At 36.6% G+C, this 24,614-nt stretch overlaps 1 protein-coding gene across 23 annotated transcripts in view; it reads right to left on the reverse strand.

Moving 5' to 3' along the window:
* The window catches only part of SLMAP (sarcolemma associated protein), a gene marked incomplete at both ends in the record, with an annotated part of 125,697 nt that extends 101,567 nt beyond the window's left edge, over window positions 1–24,130 (reverse strand). For all 23 annotated transcript variants that reach the window (XM_084247357.1, XM_084247353.1, XM_084247352.1 and 20 more), the window contains one exon: window positions 23,933–24,130. In XM_084247357.1, the coding sequence (XP_084103483.1) occupies window positions 23,933–24,130 (198 nt within the window). The remainder of the gene's footprint in view (window positions 1–23,932) is intronic.
* Between the last annotated feature and the right edge of the window lie 484 nt (window positions 24,131–24,614).

Here is a 24,614-nt window from a genome sequence, read left to right on the forward strand (position 1 = left end):
AAAAAAAGATATAAAATTAACTAATTTCTAACTATCTAGTTTATAAGGAGTTCTACATGTGATATCATTTTATATAATATAAATTCAGGGGAATTTTAGTCTTACAAGTTTAATTAGTAACTTCTGGATATCTTTATACCTAAAAATGAAAGTATATTTTAACTAATAGTCACATATTCAGCACCTATCATAAAAACAAAATGAAACTATTATAAATTATATAAATAAAAATGAAGTGTTCAAAATATCATAAAACTTTAAATAATAGAATTGGATCATTTACAAAACTTTTTTTTTTACAAAAACACTCAAATTTTATCATGGTATTTCACTTTTTATTTTTTAACCTTGGTTATAAATTTAACCATTCTTTAGTAATTGTTAGGATGGATACGAAAACATAACCTTTGTATTGAATACTAAAAAATTTATGCTGTGGCCTCCCTGGTAGCTCAGGGGTTAAAGTGTCAGCACTATCAAGATACTTACTGGCAGCCACTGTGGCATGAATTTGATCCCTGACCAGGGAACTAACCCACATGGCACAGCAGACCGCTCCAATCTCACCTGCTGCTCCCCTCAGCAGCATATTTCAGTAGATCAGCCTGTTCGGCTCCCACTCTGACTCTGGTGAATCTTCTCACCCACCTCCTGCCCACCTCTGGCCTATACCCCAGCTCTTGTATGCATACATAAATTAATATGCTAAAAAATATGCTAAACATAAAAAAATATGCTAAAATTTTCATTTTGGCCAAAAGAAAAATAACTCAATCCCCATATTAAGAAGTCCTCAAAACAGCCTCTTGTTCATATATTTTGGACATACATACCAAGCTATATACACATACTTTGTATAAAACTACTCTTTTTCTACCAACAGAAGGGTAAAGAAAAATTCCTAGCTTTAAAAATTTAGAACAAAAAAGTACTAGGGAATTTGTAATCTGTGCAGAATTATAAAATTTTAACATTCCTATATATTTTTGACATCAGTGACTCATGTCCCTTTACAGAAACTATATTTAACTCAATAATATTTTAATTTACATATGTAAAGTCTTTTGAGAAATACGCTGGACAGGGAGTGACTGACCTATGTAGCTTTTCTTATTCCACATTACCCCTCCACCTCACCCCCACCTATCACCCCAAGACAGGTAGGAATTATCACAGTCTCTTTGGAACTAGCAATAATTAAAACTGGAAACAAAAATTATCAGCATTGAAGTATATACATATGCTTATCTTTCACAAGGAAAAGTCCTTAACCACCCTCCGCATCCACTCAGTTAAGCACTTTTCAGAGCTGTCATACTCACTAACTTAGAGCTTTCTTAGCCCATAGCCAGTGAACTTCTACACCCACTAATCTGTTAAGTAGCCATCAAGTCACTTGAAGAGATTCCCACCAGCTAAATCCAAGGACTACTGCCAGCCCTTGTAAGATGATATTTGAGTGCTATTAACACTAATTTCTCAAAAACTCTGCAATCTTGTACTTCATACAATTTATACTGGTCCTCCTACTTCCTTGGCAGTTCTAACTTTCAGCTGTTCAAATGTTGATTATCCCCAGAGCTCTTTGCTAGCCTTTACTTTTCAAGATGTACAAACTCCCGGAGAGTGTATTTCCTATATACTTCACTATATTATCTGATGACAGTCAAATCTGGCTCCCTCCATCAGGATAACCTGGTTGGACTCTAGGAATTTATTTCTGTCCTTTTTATTGTTATCACTATACTGGATCTTCTTACAGCATAATTCCAATGTCTTCCACACTATCACCAACACCGCTGCTCTAAGAATAAAGATCTAACCATTTACTTACATTACTCAAAATCTTTTGGAACTCCTCACCCTCTAATCTAAAGAATAAAGCAGCATGTGGGCTTCCCTGGTGGCACAGGAGTTATGTCTCAGGGCTATCAAACTATCACTAGCCACTACAGCATGACTTTGATCTCTGGTCGGGGAGCTAGCCCACATGGTGCAGTAGATCTCTTCTGTCTCACCGCTGCTCCCCTCAACAATGTATTTCAGTAGATACACCTGTTCTGCTCCCCACTGTGTCTCTGGTGAATCCTCTCGCCCTCTGCACCTCTGGCCTAAACCCCAGTTTTTGTATGCATAAGTAAAATAAATCTTTTGAAAAATAGAAAAAGAAAAAAGCAGCATGACATATAAATCCTTTATAACTTGACTACCTTTTCTGGCTCATCTTCTGTCCTTTCCCCATACGATGTCATATAAAATCCCTCAAAGTTTCTCAAATAAGGCACCTATTTTTGCTCCCTCAGGCTATTGCTCAGGCTATCTACTAGTGCTACCTAACATACACTTCCCCCTCATTTGCATGCTAAAATTCTGCTCTTCTTTTAAGACTTGTTCCAGACATATCCAGAAAAGCCATTCTATTCCCTCCTTCACTTCTATATCAACTGGCCATCCCATCCTCAACATTCCTCCTGCAACTCATTTGACTAGTACCTCTCTTAACAATTATTTCACTATGGAATAGTTATCTATAGAAATATCCACTCATGTATAATCTCTAAAAACAGGAGTGTATCTTTTATCTGTGTACCTGTCAGCTGGCAAACATGCCACATAGTAAGTAGCTTAATGAACATAGTAAGCTTAATGAACAAATGCCCAATAAATAAATGCTATGTAATTTATGTCACTTCCTATTTTAAGTATGCTCATGTTTAACCCTATAAATATATTCCAGTATTTTATTTGAAAATATGATTGATGTTGATTCAGTCCATGGCAAAGCAATGAAAAGATACAACAGAATGAAGAGATGTTTGGAAATAACAATACTTAGAACACAATCTTAACTCAATGTTTGATGTCTCAATGTCAGAGATATTCAAGAAAGACACCATGTAACATAAAAATGTTATAGTCTTCTAGCTCATAAAGAGAGCGGCCCTACTTCAAACTATAATTTATGCCTTAATTTTCTCATCTCTAAGAGAAATACAAACCATTTACCTTACAAGTATTAGAATGATCATGAGGGAATGGAAAACAACTTTATTTTTGGCAAAAATACATTCGTATTTGACACTTCCAAAAGCTACATAATTTTCACTTTAAATTGAAAAGTAAGCAGAGCATAGTAGGATGTATGACTACACTCAATTAATCCACTGCTTCTTCCTATATGAATACTAATTATATGTCCCTGACCAAATGCATCATGGTTGGCCATGTGTCTTGTTTGGGCCAAAGAAATATGAGTGGAAGTAACCTGTAGCAATTTTGAGCAGAAGCTTTAAATGTAATTCCAAGGCCTTGGATAATTCTCTTCCTTCTACCATCACATATCCCAGATAGGAACTGCTCCATCAGATCAAATTCCAAAAAGGAGGACAACTGTGGACAGAACTGCTGTCTACCAAAACATGTGACATAAACAAAGAAATAAGTTTTGCCTGTTATAAGGTTTGGAAGTCTTGGGGTTATTTATTATCACAGTATAATTAGTATAAGCTAACTAATTAGAGGTTCCTCCTCTACAGTATCATAATACCCAGGCATAGGCCACTATAAAAATATTATACTATACTTAAAGGTTTTTTATTGTCTTATTTAAGTAGAATTATGATTTCAAGAAGTCAGATCCTTGTTTTTTCACCTTTAATATCTGGTAGTATAAGACTGATACCTGATTGGTGGTAAAATATCTTTACATTTTTCTAAATGGTTTCAGCAATGTAGTTATCAAAGATTCCAATAATACTATTTTAATATGCTACTTTACTTAGTATATTTACTTGTAAAGTAGGAAGAAAAGAAGTATGGGAGCATATGTTCAAGTTCATGCACTATAAAATTCACATGCTTCCTCAGAGATCCATTTTTACATGTTTATTTATTTTGTTTTGCAACAGTACCTACACGAATGACTGATCCAGAAAACTGACAAATAATAACCCAGAAGAACCAACACATTAAAGTAACACATAACTCAATAACTTTAAAACAAGTTAATCTAAAGTCACTTAGCACTGGAGCAAAAAAACTTACAGCCTCTAATGCCTCTAAGTACATAACTCAATTAGTAAAAACAATTAGGTTATGACAATTACATTATTAAGAAAAGATTATGTCCTATGTGACAGGGAAATGTTTAATCACCTTAGAAATTTTTCCATCAAAAATGACTTGGGTACAAAAGGTGTAAATATTCAACTCATCAGAAAATCCTATTTTTGAAAATGACTCATTCCCTCAGGGTGTCAGGAAACTAAGGCATTAATTATGGCTGGTGTAATCCCTAATCTATTAAACATGTTTTGAGTTTTAAATTTTATATAGATTAAGAGGCATACCTCATATTCCGTACAATCAAATAAATGCTTATGCTTGTTAAATCTTCCTAGTCTTTTATTTTAAATGGGAGTACATGCATTAAATATAAGATGATAGAAATTTTAACATTCAATTAATATTATGTCTCAGTCTTTGTGATAAAGTAGAAAGCATCTAAAAGTATAAAGCATGTAAAACTCCAAAATGAGTTACATATTCGTTACAAGTAAACACTACTTTAACAAATACAGGCAATGTACAAAATTCACCTCCCAAAAGTCATACAGAATAATTACTATGTGGTCTTTTTTATTGTATCTTTTTAAATCTTTTTTTTTTGTTATTATCAGCAGTCCAAATAGAAAAATAGATGATAATTTTCAAAAGTTCTCTCTTTATTATACTTAATAATAAAATAAATGGCTAGGTTAATGTATTTTTACTTCTCATTATTCCATCAAAATAGTAAACTCACAACTCCAACATGATCTTCATAGATATTAATTTACAGATTTTTAAAATATAAATTATTTATAAGTATTAAATCATAATCTCTGTGGGAGTTGGCCCAGGGATCAATGTGTTTTATTTTTATTTTTTTAAATGTAATTTTTTTTTTTTTAAAGATTTATTTATACAAGCACTGGGTATAGTCAGAAGCGCGGGAGGGCGAGAGAACTCACCACATTTAGAGCAGGGAGCAGAGCAGGCAAAGGGACCGAAGCACACCGCTCAGGGGAGAAGCGGGCGGCAGAAGAGGTCGGCGCGCCATGCGGGACCCTCCTCCAGTGGCCGGGGAGCAGCCGGGGATAGAACCATAGAACCGGCACCGCAAAGGCTGCGGGCAGCTTTGCAACCCAGCGCTCAACCACTGCGCCACTGGGGAGGCCCCAGGGATCAATGTGTTTTAAAAGTGCCAAATGACCCTAATATGCAGCTGCGGCTGCATATTATATTTCTTTAAATGTCCCTACAAAACATAAACTTTTTTTCTTTTAACTAATTCTAGACCAATTTTTAAGGGACTGGTTAATAAGCATTTCCTTAAAATAGTGCAGATTATATTATTAATCCCCATTTCAGTTTCTCAAGACTTTCATTTAAACAGTAATTTTTATCAAGCTTATAAAATGTATCTTTTTTTTTAAGATTTATTTATTTATGCATACAGAACTGGGGTAAGGGCCTGGGGTGTGGGGGTTGAGAGGATTCACCAGAGAGAGAGGGGAACAGAACAGGTAGACTGAAATACACTGCTGAGGGGAGCAGTGGGTGAGGCAGGAGAGGTCTGCTGCGCCATGTGGATCACCTCCCTGGCCGGGAATGGACCTTGTGCTACAGAGGCTGCAGATAGCTTCATAGTACTGCATCTTAACCCCTTGTGCCACCAGGGAGGCCGCTAATAAAATGTGTCTTGAAAGATAAATTTTTTTTAATTTAAATTTTTTTTAAGATTTATTTATTTATTTATACAAGCGCTGGGTACAGTCAGAAGTGCGGGAGGGTGAGAGGATTCACCAGAGCCAGAGCGGGGAGCAGAGCAGGCAGAAGGACTAAAGTACACTGCTGAGGGGAGCAGCGGGCGGCAGGAGAAGTCTGCGAGCCATGTGGGACCCTCCTCCGGTGGCCGGGGAGCAGCTAGGGATCGAACCAGCACTGCAGAGGCTGCGGGCAGCTTCGCAACCCAGCGCTCAACCGCTGCGCCACTGGGGAGGCCCTTGAAAGATAAATTTTAAAAAGGTACACTTTAACCATTTAAACATCAAACATTTCTTAAGCCAAAAAGAAAAAGAAAAATACCGGATGGTCTCACTCATAGCAGGAATCTAGAAAACTTAAATAAGGGACCAGGAAAATGAATAACTATAAGAAAGTGAAAATCAAAATCAACAAAAAACTATGAACCAGAGACACTTTTAGGGGGGCGGGGGCGGGAGGAGAGGGATTGGGGTCAGAATGGGGGGGCTACAATTGTATGGGGAATATAACAATAAAATTTATTATCTAAAAAAATAAAAATAAATAAACATCAAACATTTCTATTTTTTAAATTAAATGAAGTCAGAAAGTTCTAGTCACAATGCCAAAGTACTCTTTAAATTATAAAATTGTTTAAATGTAAGGAACTCAGGCCATAGGCGTGATAGCACTGAGACTTAACCCGTGGGCCACCAGGGAGACCCCTTTTATAGACTTCTTAATGAGACAGACTCTCAAAAAGTCAGCCCCTTTACTTTATGATTCATCTTACAATACTCCTACAATCATCCCAACAAAGGCATACACAGTGTAGCTATAATAATATTCAGAGTCTTAAAGATCTTATCTGATATTTGTATTATTAAGAATTTTATCTAATGGGCCTCCCCTGGTGGCGCAGGGCTGGGTTGCGAAGCTGCCCGCAGCCTCTGCAGCGCCGGTTCTATCCCCGACTGCTCCCAGGCCACCGGACGAGGGTCCCACATGGCGCGCAGACCTCTCCTGCCACACCCGCTGCTCCCCTCAGCACTGTATTTCATCCATCTGTCTGTTCTGTTCCCTGCTCTGGCTCTGGTGAATTCTCTCACCCTCCCATGCATCTGACTGTACCCGGTGCTTGTATAAATAAATAAATAAATCTTTAAAAAAAAAAAAAGAATTTTATCTAAGTATGGAATTCCTACAAAGAACTGAACAAATCAAAAGTAGATTGTTTGATGAATCACCACTAAGTGAACACACTTTTCTAACTACTACCCAAGTTAAGATTTAAAACATTAACAACATATTACTTATCTGATTTGTTATGATCTGTTATGTTTGTTAATAGTTAAGAAATATGTTAAGGGGAAATAAATAGTGCTGACTTCCTAAACTTCCATTTGGGATACAGTTTGGGGATTATATTTTTTATATTCCATTTCACATAGTTTGACCTTTGCTGTTTTTTCTTTCAAAATTTTAATTAAATAGGTCATATGTGCAAAATGTAAATAAACAGATGAGTAAGAACTAAAGAAAATAAAACAAACATCCAAGTACCTAACGCTCAGCTTGGTAAGTCCCCCTGTTCCTCCCATCAGGGCAAGCAGTATCGCTTGAAGTTAAGGGTACAGTCTCTGAAGTCAGACAACCAGGGTTTGATTATAAGGTCTACCTCTTAAAAATAGAGTGAATTGGGAAAATTAAGGTTTTCTGCACCCTTATTTATAAGCACTTTTATTTATAAATGAGACTAATAGTGTCTTCTTCATAGCAGGTACTCATTTAATTATGAGAATTCAATATATATTTGTAAAGTATTTAAAACACTTTACAGTGTATATTATGTAAAAATAAGCCAATTTGGAATTCATCCTCTGCCTCACAGAGCAATGTTTACCAATCTATTATTATTTCATATAGATAGTAAGAAAGATATGTGAACAAGTATCATGATTCTTAAATTTACTAGTATCATGGTCTAGTCCTTCGCAACTTGTTTTATTTATTCAACATTTTTGAGATTCATCTATATTGACATATATATAGCTACTGTTCATGTTCACTCATACACAGTATTCTATCATACAAATTAACGGAAGAGTTTACATATACCTGCCATTGGACATCTGCATTACTTTCAGTTTTTTTTTTTTTTGTTATTATGAGAAATGCTACTATAAACATGCTTAAATTTGTTTCCTGATAAGTTATTAAAGTTTTTCTATACTATATACCTAGGGGATGAACTTCTGGGTATGCACAGTTTAGCATTATGAAAATGTCAAATTATTGATCAAAATGATTATGGGACAGTATTACACTTAAGAGCTTTTAAATCAATAATTTTACAACTTAAGAAACTAGAAAACAAAAGAGGAAATCCAAAATAGGTGGAAACAAGGATATAATAAAGAAATTGATAAAATAGAAAACAGAAAAATAACAGAGATAAACCTATCAGAAGTAATCCCTTAAAATGATTAATAAATTAAATGAACATGAAAAAAAGACAGTGATTCTAGCCAAGGTGATAAAGGAGGAGGAAAAAAGACACAAATTACCAATACTGGGAACAAAACAGGTGACATTAATACAGATTCTGTAGATATTAAAAAGATAATAAGGTAATGTTGTGAATATTTTTATGCTAATAAATCCAACAACTTAGATGAAGATTAATTTCTTGAAAGATACAAATTACCAACATTAACTCAAGAAGAAATAACCTGAAAAGTCCTGTATATAAGAAAATAAACTTAGGGCCTCCCCTGGTGGCGCAGAGGTTGAGCGCTGGGCTGTGAAGCTGCCCACAGCCTCTACAGCGCTGGTTCGATCCCTGGCTGCCGGCAAGGGTCCCACAGGGCATGCAGACCTCTCCTGCCGTGCCCACTGCTCCCCTCAGCAGTGTATTTCATCAGTCTGCCTGTTCTGTTCCCCGCTCGGGCTCTGGTGAATCCTCTCACCCTCCCATGCTTCTGACTGTACCCAGTGCTTGAATAAATAAATAAATAAATAAATAAATCTTTAAAAAAAAAAAAGAAACTTAGAGTTTAGAACTGTCCCCAGAAAGAACAAGAATAAAATAAACACAAACAGGTTTAATTGGCCTCACTGGTAAATTCTAACAAGCATTTAAAACTATTCCTTCATCAGGAAAAAGAAAAATATTGGATGGTTTCACTTATAGCAGGAATATAGGGGAACCAAATAAGACATCAGTGTAAAAAAATAACAACAGTACAAAACACAACAAAGCAAAAACGGGCAATTATAAATCAGAGACATCCTGCAAGAGAGGAGAAGGCAGAGGGATCAAAGGGAGTGAGGGACAAGCACAGGGGACTGAGGTGATGATGCACGGGTGCACTGGTGAAGGAAACTCTATGGGGACTATACCTGAGGGGGTGAGGGGAAGCAAATACTGCTTAAAAATAAACAATGATGTAAAAAAATAAAATAAAATAAAACTATTCCTTCATCAACAGAGAATGCAAAAATCCCTAGCAAAATGTAACAAATCACCTGGCAATGTATAAAAGGATAATATAGTACAATAAAGTGGAGTTTATCCCAGGAATGCAAAGTTGGCTTAATATTCAAAAATTAATGTAACTATCATATCAACAATAGAGCACTAGAGCCCCTATTGGTCTACAGTGTCACCCACACATGATATTATCCAACTTTCACATCAGTATAAATGACATCTCAAGGTTTAAGTTTATAGTTAAGCATCTTGTATTTATTTGTGCAATTTGACCATTTTTTGTTGCACTTTTTTATTATTTGGAACACATTTTTTAAAATATCCTGGATACTAATCCTTTGCAAATGATATATAATTATCTTCTTCTAGTTATTTTTCTTCTTCACCTTTTTCATTCCATTTTAATGAATAAAATTAATTTTAGTATATTTTTAATTTATCAATCTTTTACGTCAATGTCTGTTTCTTGTTAATTACTTATGATATCCTTCTCACCCCAAGGTCATAAAGATATTCTATATTCTCTCCTAAGAGGGTTTAAAAAAAAACAAAAAGACAAATTTCTTAAGTTAGCAGTTCCATAATTTCTTTGGAGAAAGATACCATGTAGGTAATAATTTGTTTAACCACCTACTAAATTCCAGGCACTCTATCTATATTGTAGAGCTAGAAGGCAGCACCGTCATTACAGTTGCCTTTAAAGAGATTAAAAAGTAATTAGGGCCATAATTAAAGAGCTAGTCTAGAATAATATATAATCAAGGGTTAAGTTTTGTGATAAATATGATCAAAGTACTGGGGACAGAGGAGTTAAGTCTCAGCTCTATTGTGCGGCCTGAATTCTATCTCTGGCCTGAGTTCGATCCCCAGCCAGGGAGCTAACTCACATATGGCACAGCAGACCGCTCCTGTCTCACCTGCTGCTCCACTCAGCAGTGTATTTCAGTAGATCCAACTGTTATGCTCCCCACTCTCACTCCCCCCACCCAGTTCTTGTATGCATAAATAAATAAAAAGAAATATATTTTTAAAATGATCAAAGTTCTCACTGATATCAGTGAGAATTGTGCAATTGGTAAAATTTCATGAAGAAAGCTTTAAACCATCACTTAATAGTTCTGATCTAGGAACAACAAAATCCAAAATTTACCTGAAACATTTCCATGCCAAAAATCATCAACAGGTAAAAACCACAAGGTCTGAATTAATGTAAAACTTGCAAGTGACAGGAACAGAAAATGGAAAATATAATAAAAGTAATATTGTAAAAGATATATAAACATATAATCTTTTACTCTGTATGACTGCATTATATTGCTCAGGACCTGCATTGTTTATATAATTGAATCACCCAGCCCAACTCTTCAGAAAAGCAGGAAATTCAAAAGCAAAAAAAAAGTTAACAGGTTATGAATTGATAACAATTAACTGAAAACTGAAGCTATGACATTAAATAAGAAAAAAGAATATCTTTTCCTAGCAGGTCTTTTTCAAGTGACTAAACCTAGAAATTTTAAACTTTTTCCCTCCAGTTTCAACATTTGTTTTTTTTTTTTTTTAAAGATTTATTTATTTATTTATTATTTATTTTATTTTATTCTGGGTACAGTCAGAAGCGCAGGAGGGTGAGAGAATTCACCAGAGCCAGAGAGGAGAGCAGAACAGGCAGAGTGACAAAGTACACTGCTGAGGGGAGCAGCGGGCGGCAGGAGAGGTCTGCGCGCCATGTGGGACCCTCGCCGGGTGGCCGGGGATCGAACCGGCGCTGCAGAGGCCGCGGGCAGCTTCGCAGCCCAGCGCTCAACCGCTGCGCCACCAGGGGAGGCCCAGTTTCAACATTTGGATGCCAACACTTCAAATATTTTATTGTGGAGAATAATATTTTGGTACAAAGACTTGAAAAATCAGACTTAATTAAATTTATATGTACTTGCATATGCATACACACACATTCACACACAGAAGGCAATAGTAAACCAACAGTCCTAAGTCCTACAAAGTAGTCATTTCAGAAAATAATCCCCAAAATGTTTAATTTTCTTAGCATACCTAAGACTCTATATCACTATGAGAACAAAGCTGTAACAATAAAGATTAACAAAAGTAGAAAAAGCAGAATTTATTAATTTTTATAACATAACCACTCAATATTGGAAGAGTTTTTTAATAACTTCCTCATACTTTATTCAAATACTTTACCTATCGTTATATCCATTTTCAAAATAGCTACAGCTAAAACTAAGGACAAAGTTTTTATAAAATTCTCAAGTCAGCTTTATTGGGAAAGAAGAGGAAAAAGAAGAACTCTTAAAGCCAAGAATAATGCCAATAAATATAACTAATGCTCAACCTCTCACAATATCAAAAATGATACTTAAACAAGTTTATCCCAGAATTTAAAATGACTGACAAAAAAAAGACCTGAAAACAATTCACTGAAGTGCAATCTTGTTGTTTGCTAAGAAACAACCTTGAAAATAAGAAATCACTGAAAACTTCAAATATCATCTCTTCACTATACCTATGAACCCAGTCTTCATTATATTTCCCTATTATGAAGTCAGCATATTAAAGCAGATGGATATTTCACAATCCACTACAGAACATACTAGTTTCATTATTCGGGTTATCTTGATTGATTAAGGGAAGAAACTGCTTTCTACAAAGTTGAAAATCCAAGAATTTTACTCTGAGGTTTGTGCCTTGATTCCCTAAAGGCTTCTGTCCTACTGCACCATCAACCCTAATTTAGGTTCACCTCTGAAATTGTGTACCCGGAACCTGGAAATATGTATTTATTATATCACAATCACAAAAATCTAGGGGTATTAAAAAATATGGTTAAGTTTAGGAGACTGTAAAGACAAAGGAGAAAACTTTTTAACAAAGAGCATACTTCGAGAAAATAAGCATACAAGTCTTACTGTGCAAAAACACTAACTAAAACAATAAAGAAAATTATAATAATCACAAGCTACTGAGTACCTATTCTGTACCAGGCATTCTGCTAACTGCTTTGAAAGAAATCTTATTAAATCTGTACAATAATCCTATGGAGTAAATTCCACTATTAACCTCCTTCTAAAGATGAGGAAAACTGAGGCTCTGAGACTCTCTCAGGTCACACATTTGGCAAATAGTGGAGCCAGGATTCCAACTCAGGTAGTCTAATTCCAGAATGTTCCAACCTTTAGCCACTATGCCTCCCCTCCTAGGACCTCTGCCAGAAATATCCAACTACCCCAATTCTGTTAACTTCTAGGTTTGCATTTCCCATAAAATAGCATTCTCTTTCAGGACTTTCTGCCTTAAACACATACTGTTCCCTTGCTGAAATGCTCTGCATTATTTTTACCCAGCTAGTAAAGCCCTACTAACTCTTGAAACGGTGGCTTAAAAACTACTTTCTCTGTGATGCCTTCTTTATTTCTTCCACATTTTCTGCCCCCAATCCTGGGAGAAGAAATACATCACTCCCTTAGCTCCCTGGAAACAATGACTCACAGATCTCTCTATTGTTGAACTTATTTGTACTGTAATTATATTTTTTAGGACTACTTACTGGACTCTACATTGCACTGCAAGTATTAGATACTCAGATACAGGTTGAAGACTAAGAATGCATAATGGTCCAGTTTAAGTTCAACTACACTATAAATGAACAGTTTCTTCTAGTAAAGACAGCATCATTCATCCTTACAGTATTTTACTGCCCTTAATGTGCCTACATATGCACATGAGTAAAATTAAGATAATTGAATTTCCCAGGTTGAGATTGGGACTTTTCAACTTTCCAACCATCTTTCAACTTCTACATTAAGACTTTAGTATTACATCTTGTCAATAATAGCAAACTGGTACCTATTAAATAATTGAAAGTGGAAACACACTCTCCATCTACTAACTTTGTTTTAAAAAAAGCATACATTCTTCTACTTCTGACACTGATTTCACTAAGCTGTTACTTCATCTAACAGAACTCCTTGGGGGTGTAATTCGCATACTGCACAATTTGCCTATTTAAGTGCACAATTCAGAGCTGAGCAGTCATCACTACAATCTATTTTATAATAACATTTTCATAACCCCCAGCCCCCAAAAATACATACCCTTTTAGCACTACTCAGGGTTGTCCAAAGAAAGAGAACAAAAAGGATAGGTACAGATATAGAGATTTATTTTAAGGAATTTTTGACTAAGGAACAGTGGGTCTGTCAAGTCTGAAATCTTCAGGGCAAGCCAGCAGGTTAGAGATCCAGGTAGGAGCTATGAGTGACTATAATCTTGAGTATGACGGCTCTCTGAAAAGAGAATCCTTCTTCTGGAAACCTCAGTCTTTTCTCTTAAGGTCTTCAACTGATTTAATAAGGTCCTCTCACATTCTGGAGGATAATCTTCTTTCTTCAAAGTCTACTGATTTTATTTTTTTTTTTTAAGATTTATTTATTTATTTACACAAGCACTGGGTACAGTCAGAAGCGCGGGAGGGTGAGAGAATTCACCAGAGCCAGAGCGGGGAGCAGAGCAGGCAGAAGGACTAAAGTACACTGCTGAGGGGAGCAGCGGGCTGCAGGAGAGGTCTGCGTGCCATGTGGGACCCTCCTCCGGTGGCCGGGGAGCAGCCGGTGATCGAACTGGCACTGCAGAGGCTGCAGGCAGCTTCACAACCCAGCGCTCAACCACTGCGCCATAGGGGAGGCCCGAAAGTCTACTGATTTTAAATGCTAATCACATTTTTAAAATAACTTAACAGTGAAAGCTAGACCAGTATTTAACAAAATATTAGATACCACAGCCTAGTCAAGTTGACACAAAATTAACGATCACATTCCATTACTTCCAGCCCCTAGCAACTAATTTATTTTCTATAAATTTGTCTATTCTACATATTTCATATAAACAGAATCACACAATATGTGGCCTTTTCTGTCTGTCTTCTTAGCATAATGTTTTCAAGATTCATCCATGTTTTAGCATGTATCAGTATTTCATTGCTTTTTAGTGTCAAATACTATTCCATTAAATATATGGCATACTACATCTCATTTAGCCATCCAGATGATGGACATTTGGGTGATTGTGACTATTATGAGTAATGCTACTATGAACATTAACACAAATTTTTACATGGACATAAGGTTTCATTTCTCTTGGGTTGATATCTAGGAGTACAACTGGTAGGTTATACTGTAACTCTGTAACACTCCTTTTAACTATACAAACTTTTTCTAAAAATTCAAAACCAGAAATTTTCCTTATTCTGCCAGCTTAACTACCATGGCTATATTATTGGTAACATATAGCATAATCTTATATTCTGTCATTGAATTTTAGAAATAAAAAGACCCTTATAACTAGGGTCTAATAATATAGTTAGTATTTCTGTAGTTAAAAATTCATATTGCTAAAAATTCAAATAGTCATTTTTCTAAACTATTTAATTATGGGTTTAAAACACAACTTAAGGGTCTCCCCAGGTGGTGCAGCGGTTGATATTTGATAGTAAGCCAGTTTAGAGTTTTAACTGAAAATCAGTTCTTCAAATAGTATTTATTTATCACTTAAAATTTTACGTATTGAATAAAAACTTTTGTGTGTAAAGATACTAGAGTATCACTATGAGATGCTCTAATTTTTTCCTTTCATTGGATAATTTCTAAGTTTAGTATATTTTGAGATTGTTTTAAGTTGTGTTTTATTTATTTTTTTTTTTTGTGGGACCCTCGCTGGTGGCCAGGGAACAAACCTATGAAGCTGTCAACAGCCATTGCAGCACAAGTTCAATCCCTGGCCAGGGAGCTACCCACATGGGGCAGAAGACCTCTCCTGTCTCAACCGCTGGCCTCACCCGCTGCTCCCCTCAGCAGTGTACTTCAGTCAATCTGCTTCTGTTCCCCACTCTGTCTCTGGCGAATCCTCTCACTCCCGACACCTCTGGCCTGTACCTGAGTTCTTGTATGCATAAATAAATAAATCTTTTTAAAATAAATAAATAAATAAATAAGAGTTAACAGATGATAAGGTTTTTATTTCAATTTTTTTATTTGGCTCTATTGCTTATTAACAAGTTGGTAATAATATTAACAACCACTAAGAGTGCTGAAGGAGTCCATTTGTCACTGAGAGGACGAGTGTTCAAATTCTGACTCCACCTCTTTCTGTGGCCTCCTAAAACAAACCCTTTCACCTCTCTAAGGTTCAGCCTTCTCATGCAAACTGAGGTCAGTAATACTACCAACTGCTAAAGTTTGTTAGGAAGATTAAATGAGGGCCTCCCCAGTGGCGCAGCGGTTGAGCGCTGGGTTGCGAAGTTGCCCACAGCCTCTGCAGTGCCAGTTCGATCCCCGACTGCTCCTCGGCCACTGGAGGAGGGTCCCGCATGGCGCGCAGATCTCTCCTGCCGCCCGCTGCTCCCCTCAGCAGTGTACTTCAGTCCTTCTGCCTGCTCTGCTCCCCGCTCTGGCTCTGGTGAATTCTCTCACCCTCCCACACTTCTGACTGTACCCAGTGCTTGTATAAATAAATAATCTTTAAAAAAAAAAAGATTAAATGAGATGCACATAAAATTTTCCTTACACATCATCCAACTAACAGCAGCTGTTGGTTTTACAGCACTTTGATTGTTGGTCAGAACATAAAGCATATTAACACATTTCAGATAAAATTACAACCCACTGGTATCATCAGTTTAAAAGTGCACTTTAAATTATGATCTAATCACTTGTAAAAAACCGAAACAATAAAAACTATGTATTTTAATCAGCATACCTACACAGGCAAATGCACAGAAAAAGTTCAGAAGATTACACACCAAACTAATATCAGTTACTTCTGGAGCAGGGTAAGAGGATGTGAGGTACCTATATGGAAGGGGACATATTCCATATGCCTCCATATGCAAACATAAAAATGTTTGCATTTTTATCAAAATATATTCTCATAATCTATATAACTTAAAAATAACGGCTTGAAAGTCCATATTGGAAAATCATTCCTACTTGGTGTAGTTAGAATAATTCAGTAGTTATAAAAGTAGAAAAAATCAAAAGCCTGAAAGTATTAATAAAACTTTAGTACAAGAAAACTGTTTTGGGGCCTCCCTGGTGACACATGGGGTTAAAGCACCACACTATGAAGCAATCCGCAGGCTTAGCAACATGAGTTCAATCCCTGGCCAGCCAGGGAGCAACCCATATGGCCAGGCAGACCTCTCCTGTCTTGTCCGCTGCTCCCCTCAGCAGTGTATTTCAGTCAGTCTGCCTGTTCTGTTCCCCACTCTGTCTCTGGTGAAACCTCTCACCACCCGCATCTCTGGCCTGCACCCCAGCTCTTGTATGCATAAATACATAAATCTTAAAAAAAAAATGTTTTGCATGACCTTAAATTTAAAATCCAATCCAAATTGCCTATTTCACAACTGATACTGTAATGATCACCCAAAATTTCCATGGTGTCAGAAGTCTATGTAAACTTTAGTTGGTTTTTTTGTTGTTTTTTTTTTTTTTTGTTGTTGTTGTTGTTTTTTAGTACATATGGTCGCTATCTTCTTTAACAGACAAAAAAATTATCTTGGCACTTTTTTGCCAGAAAAATTTGTATTGCAAACAAGTTTTTCCAAGGCTGGTTCATTCATGTGCACAAACACCTAAATCCAAATCAGCTGCCTGAATGCAAGCCTAAGAAAAAATACATTTATTGCTAGGTGGAGTAGAGGTCTTTTTTAAAAATGCCAGTTGACTCAGAAATAATTAACTCAGGTTCTCTTAGTCTTTGAAAGTCTGTCATATGACAAGCATTTAGTTATGCTTAGATAATAGCTTAGATTACCTTTCAAAAGAGCAAAGACAGATTTTCACTACAATAATGGTTCAGTTCATAATAAGAGAGTTCAGAACAAATGTCTAGCAGTTGGTTTTTATTTTGGGGGGAAAAAATCCAGATTCTGGCACTATCTCCCATAGATGACCTTGTACAGTCTCTGAACATTAAATTCTTTCTGAATAAAAGGGACCCAGTCCATAGATGTTTTACCTATCTTCTAAGAGTGTTTGAACTCTCCAGATCAAAAAAAAAAGGGGGGGGGGTCTCCCTGGTGGCCCAAGTGGTTACATCTGAGTACTATGAAGCTATCCACAGCCACTACAGCAAGAGTTTAATCCGCAGACAGGGAGCTAACCCACATGGCACAGCAGACCTCTCCTGCCTCGCCCACTGCTCCCTTCAGCAGTGTATTTCAGTCTATCTACCTGTTCTGTTCCCCACTGTCTCTGGTGAATCCTCTCACCTCCCCCGCACCTCTGGCCTGTACCCCAGTTCTTGTATGCATAAATAAATAAATCTAAAAAAAAAGAGAAAACATTCCTCATATTTAAAAAAATAGGAAAGCACTCTTATAAAAACTCTTAAAATAAAAGCATTATTTTGTATGAGAATGGATACATGTATAATAACTCAAAATTTGTATTACCAACCACAAGAGTATGTATGACTGGAAAATACTTAGAGAATCTTACACACAGCAAACTCTTGGTAAGTAATGACTTATATAAAGACTACATATTTGTCACTGAGTCCATGATCTCAAAATAAGAACTAACTGGAATGACCTTCTGTCTCTGACCCTTTCCAAGGTTTTCAGAAATACAGACTGCTCCATTGTTCACATTTCACTCATTCAATCGTTTATATAGTGCCTGTTCCCTTATTCTGAAGAACTCACATCTGGCAGAGAAACAGTACATTTGCATTATAATTATTTTGTTGTCTATGTCTCATAATGAAATTATATACTAAGTTCTAAGGGAGTGTAGAGGAAGAAGCAATTAATTCTCAGTTAATGGGAGTTAGGGAAGGTTTCACATTGGAACTGGGCCTCAAGGGATGAAGGGGAAAGGTCATTCTGGAAGACAAATGAGCAAAAAAAGACACTTGTTCTCAGAACAGTGAGTGCTGTCACATAGCTACCATACAGAGTTTGGGGAAAACTAAAAAATAATAGAAGATGGAGCTGGAAAGGCAAAAAAGGAAATGAAAGACAGATTTTAAAGGGGTTTATACATTATGTTAAAAATAAATGGGGCAAGAACCAAGATTTCTGTGCAGGGGTCTTAACTTTTCCTTTATCTGTAGTAGCAGTGAGAGAAACATGGGCAGCAAAGAACCCTTGGAACATTTCAGCAGCTAACAAATGCCACCAGTTTTCTTGATTCAAGTAACTGACAAACATTAAGAACCAATCTCAAAATCTTTTCCCTTAAAACTCAAAATGACAGACATTCTTGTCCCTATTTATCAGATAGAATAGATACTAAGCTCTAACATAAATACCACTTGAGAAAACCAAATAAGAATCTCAGAAGGTAAAGAGAATATTTAATCTAAGGAATAAAGTCAAATAACTAAGTAGGGAAAAAAGTTTGAAGGACAGATAAGCAACCATATTTTGAACAACTTGAAATGATAGCTAAAACATTTCAGTAATTTTCCACTACTGTGAAAAGTAACATAGAAGGAAATGAATATGTGCTTTGCATACATGATTTGACCTTCTAAACAGGTTTACATTAATGTGCTTTAAACATAATGTGTTACATATATGGCTTTCCTCACAAAAACCAGAACCTTTTAATGACCTTTTTACTTCTGTCAACAAAAAAGTTAGATATCTGTTAAAACAACACATAAAAAAAAATCAATGAATGTATGACCATTCTGAGGCCAGGATCTTTACAGTTAGCTTAGTATGATGATCTTGGTCATCAAATTCTAAAGAGTTTTCCTTTGAGTGAATTCCTTGCAATGTCCTGAGAATGTGCCATTTCATTCCTGCTTTTATGTTTTCACTTGAGCAATTCCTCTCACCCAAAACATCTTTCCCTGACTGACTCCACCTACATATCGTCTTATATAAGACACTAAGGTCTAGCTCAAATTGCATTTCATTTATGAAGCCATCTCATCCATGAAACCTTCCCTAAAATGTCCACTCCATACAGAATCTCTCTCTTTGTTCAAGTCCTAATGGACAAGTTAACACACACTTGTCTTTATTTTTACTTTTTTTCATTTTTCTGGCACCTTAATTCCTACCGTTAACTTGATCTGTATCCTTCACAAAATGACAAAAACATCATATCCAAGTTGTTATAATGCCTTCAAACAGCAAAGCAGTTAGTGCTTAAATTTTAGTCTGTAAATAAGAGTCCAGAGGCAGAATACCTCAGTTCAAATCCCATCACTACCACTTACTAGCTATGTAAATTTGAGCAAGTTAACCAAATCCAATCTTCCTGTGCCTTAATTTCCTAATAGGTTAACATGGGTAAATAAAGCAAGTACCCATCTTAAATACTTATTTAAGGATTAAATAAGTTAACATGTAAAGTATTTAGAGCACAAGAGACAGAATATGTACTAGTATTAATTAAGCTGTCACCCATTTTTTCTTACTCTGGGTCCCTCAACATATTATTTTTGTGTCTCTCCTAAATTTTAGTTTGTTAGCTTAGTTTCTATGCACAAAAATCTTACTGGCCTTTCATAGGCCATACATTCATGTCCTTAGATCTGTTCAAGGCACTCTATAATCTGGCACCACACCAACTACTCAGTTTCAGTTACTCAACATCTACTTTATACAAAATAAGAAATAGACATATGTCAGATTCCCCGAGAACTAATTACAAAAACAAGGTACAACATAAAAACATCACATAGAATGGATGGTCACAACTAAGTACTCTTAAAAGAACTCTCCAATCCAACAAAATCAGTCTTCTTGTGGTTTACAAAACGCCAAATTCATTCAAAATTAATACTTTTGTCTATTTTATTATACCTTATCCCCTCAAACCACACAAAAACAACCCCCAAAAGCACTTTTTCTTAACTAACATCTATCCACTGCCATTTTAAAGTCAAATTCAAACACCATCATTCTCTTGCCATTTAAACTTATATTATTTATCTCAATAAATTGTTCTCAAGGTGTATAGTCACTCTCTAATTAAAACAAAAGCTCCTAAAAAAAAAAAATAGAGTAACAATTTCTTACCAGTTCTCATTTCCTTCCACCTTTCACTAAAACTGATTAAAATAGAACCAGTGCTCAAAAATGTGTGTTTGTAAAAAAGTCAACTGGTAGTGGACAACAACTACTACGACTTACTAAGCAAATGACAGTGAGATCGAAAATAGACTACTGTGTCAACCATTAGACTATCACGTGTCCACAAAACCTCCAATCAAGTAGGGCCATCCAAATCATAAGGAGGCAGTCCACTCATGCCATCTGCGGAAACCATGATATGGGCAAGATTTACTTGGTCAGTAGTCAACAGCAGGATTAATAACCATTCTATTGCATGCCATCTATTGATAATCTAAAGAACTGACCTCCAAAAAAGGAGTGAAGGATGATCCATTGGGTCAACATCAAATCAGGGCAATATCTAACTCCTACATCCCTAAGTAGAGGATTTCGAAAAACCTGTCACCTCTGACACACAGGTTTTAAGTACCATCATATAGTCTACGAACCTGGCATTAAAAAGTGTCACCTCATGGGCCTCCCCGGTGGCGCAGCGGTTGAGCGCTGGGTTGCGAAGCTGCCCGCGGCCTCTGCGGCGCCGGTTCGATCCCCGGCTGCTCCCCGGCCACCAGAGGAGGGTCCCACATGGCGCGCAGACCTCTCCTGCCACCCGCTGCTCCCCTCAGCAGTGTACTTCAGTCCTTCTGCCTAATCTGCTCCCCGCTCTGGCTCTGGTGAATTCTCTCACCCTCCCGCTCTTCTGACTGTACCCAGTGCATGTATAAACAAACAAACAAACAAATAAATAAATAAAAAAAAGCCTCTATAAAAAAAAATTAAAATTAAAAAAAAAAGTTTTAAAAAGTGTCACCTCGACTTTCATTCACCTACGTTTTACAAATTTTCTACAATGAATGAATATTATTTGCATTATCAGGAAGTTTCAAATGTTTACTATTTCTTCCAGTTCCTAGTGGGGCTCCAATAATGAACAATGCAGAACATAACGATTTAGCTGAAAGTCAACCAAATGGCATACAGCCCCAATTTAGCAGTAAACTGCCAGCTTGCACAAAGTTCTGAACTTTGCTAAGTTTCAGTTTTAAAAATTAGTTCTACATATTTCATCACATGAAAGAAGATAATTTTTCATTACCTACACTGCCTTCCTCCCAGGATTCCCCTACAACACAACAAATTGCAAAGAAGCTGTTTGGATGGTTCCCTCTTCCTGTCAGTCCCTAACACCCTTCTCTTGAAGTAACATCCCTTAATAAAGGTGACAAAGGGTACTAAGAAATTTACATGATTATCTCAATTCTCAAAAACAATAGTAGGTACCATTATTATCTACAAAAAGGAAAACTGAAGATTAGAGATGTTTGGGGTAGGGGGGACTTGCCTAAGGCAATGCTTACAGAAGAAGGGGATACTTGCATCCTACAAAGGAATGTGCTGGGAATACAAATTAAGGCCATGGACTTTTAAGACAATTATGGCAAAAGCCGGAAATTTCACAGAGAAAAATACACAATAAATGATATATGGTCTAACTGTGGGTTTTCTTTGGAACACTGTACCTCATAATACCTGACACATAACACATGCTAAATAAAAACCTACTACCTGTTCAAACCTAAATTTTAAATAATTAATTCCTAACACAATCTGATCAAATGGCAAGATCTGACAGGTTGTTTAAGCTAGATTAGGTGGCATAATAATCAATTATATCTACACCTAAAGTAAAGGCTTTCATATCCAGAGTGTATGTTAGCTAACAAAGTAGGGTAGAAAAAGAAGAAATAGCAGAATAAGTCTTATATTCTTTAAAGATAAGTTTTTCTAATAACAAATTCCATTTAAAATTCAAATTTTAACATAGCTCCACTTATATTATAAACACTCCCTATTGATCTATTCTTAGTTATCTCAAAATAACCTATTGTGGGGTTTTAGCATAGCCATGAAAAGCACTGTTCAAGTAATCATTATTTTTCAAACACATAAAAGAAAAAAATCTGTCTCCTCTGAGAGTTGAATTAAAGTAAAGAACATGCATTTGCAAAGTATGTATTTGAGCAAACCTGTTATCTAATTAAGTTGGACCTTAATTGTTGCCCAAGGACATAAAAAGACAGAAATGTAAAAGCTGGTTGAGTTAAGGCACTCATAGTTAACTGATGTTTGAATTTGATTGCAGGAGAGATAAGTCCTATGAATATTCATTTTAAATGATTATGGGCAATCTATGAAGTCACTGAGGGACCCAAACTTTAATATCCAGGGAGAAAAAAGGTCTGTGTCCCTGGTAATGAGCATCTGGTGTTACACATAAAAATTTATTCTCAGTTCTCATTCTACACACAGAGTAGGGGATAGGTGGTATTATGCAAACACATAGCACTTGGGCAATCTTTTCCTCCTTTCTTTTAAAAAATGACGTATAGTAATTCCTTAATTCAGAAACAACAGAGACACGGCTATCTTCCCTTTGAGACAGGTTTGTTTCATTTCAAAACACTACCCTTGAAGACTTAATTTTTTCTTTTAAAAAAGATTTAATCATTTAACCCAAAAAGAGGGAGCAAAAAGTCAGGACATGAAACCCGAGTTATTCTTATTAGTCTTACATAACTTACTCTAAGTTGGAACTGATTCAGTATTCAACTAAAACCTGAAGTTTAAGCACAAAGATGAGCTCTTTACTATACACTCCACACATATAATGAGTTTTAAAAATTGAAAGTCATCCTTCATTTTTTTCTCCTGTATTCTTGAAATATAGGTACCTACATGTAAAGTAAATTAGGGTGTCAACATAAAAATGCTAAAATGGTCACATTTAAAAGAAGCACTAAATTCATCACATCTCAGTAATGCAATCATTGACAGAATTGGATAAAATTTCAGAAAATGAATCCATTTCCTAACACTGATTTTTAAATACCACCTCTGTTATAGTGCTACAGGGAACATAAAAAAGTGATTTTCAAAAGCAATTGATACATGTTCACCCAATTTGCAAACAAAACTGAAAATGTAAAGCTACAGTTGTTCCTTCTTAATTAAATTGGTTTTGATAACTGCAAATTACCTCTTCATGAGTAAATATGTATCAAATCTTTCAAAAACAGTAAATTTACACAAACAGTTGTACTTACTGAAAGGTCCTGATTTGAACCCAACTGAAAGCTACCAGGTAACTACACCTCACCACTGAGACACTTGAGCCGCAGAGTAATACTGGCCTGGGATTCCCCGCATTGCTCTGGGACTTGTTTGCTTAATCAAACACTGAACTGCAAATTCACCTTTCTAAAAAGACTAAAAGCAAGAGGCCAAGTTTCACTATTTAGTGTTCTAAAGCAAATTAGGGTTTGGGATTTCACTGGGAAGGACCACTATCAACATGCCATCGCCCTTTCCAGGCATTTAATTACAATATCTTCTCTGTTTTCCATTCAACTACCTCAATTAAATTTCCACGAGAACCAAATACACAAAAAGTTGATTCCACGGTGTGGCTGACAGCAGCTTCTGGGTGCAAACCCAGGGATTATGCAGACATTATGCAGAAAAGGCAAAGGAATCTGAAAGATTAGACAACGTGATGACATTACCTTGCCCGTCTTGTGATCAAACCAGACGAGAGCATGGTTCCTTGACAGCACTTTGCAATCAAAGGTAGCATTATTCTGCGCAGGTCGACAGCGGGCCACGGAACGGCCGATTTTAATGGGTTCGTCCAGGTAGACATGACGCTCCTGAAACGGGTGCGAGTTCGGGCGGCAAGTGAAGATGGCCAAGGCTGACGGCATCGAGGACAGACTGGGGGGTGTCTCTCCTACCAGGGACAAAGAGGAGTTCCACCGAATCCCGACTGCCCGTCACAAGCCTATACCCCTATCCCCCCCAAAATTTTAAATCAAAACAAACTGCGCATTGTCTAAGCATAACCAGTGAACATCAACAACTCTTCACTAGAGTGGGAAGACAAGCCAGCACAAGCCCCATCACCTCCTTCAAACCCCAGCTGCGCCCTGGTCACGAAAAGTCCCCAACTGGCAGCTTTCAGTCCATCTTCTTCCCGGGGAAGAAAAGGTTCAAACATCGGACAGCTTCGGCCAAGAAAAGTCCTGGAAGACAGTTTGGGGACTGGAGGTATCCAAGCCGATGAGTCACACGCCAATTCTTGCGTTTTGTTTGGGATCGCGGCCGCTTTTCCCCCTCGGTGGCGGAAATGTTGCAGCACTGCAGCATGAAGAAAGGGTCGGTTCGGTGCGGCCAGGAAAGTCTTTGGGG

The sequence above is a fragment of the Talpa europaea genome, assembly GCF_964194135.1.
Source record: "Talpa europaea genome assembly, chromosome: 11".
Lineage (NCBI taxonomy): Eukaryota > Metazoa > Chordata > Mammalia > Eulipotyphla > Talpidae > Talpa > Talpa europaea.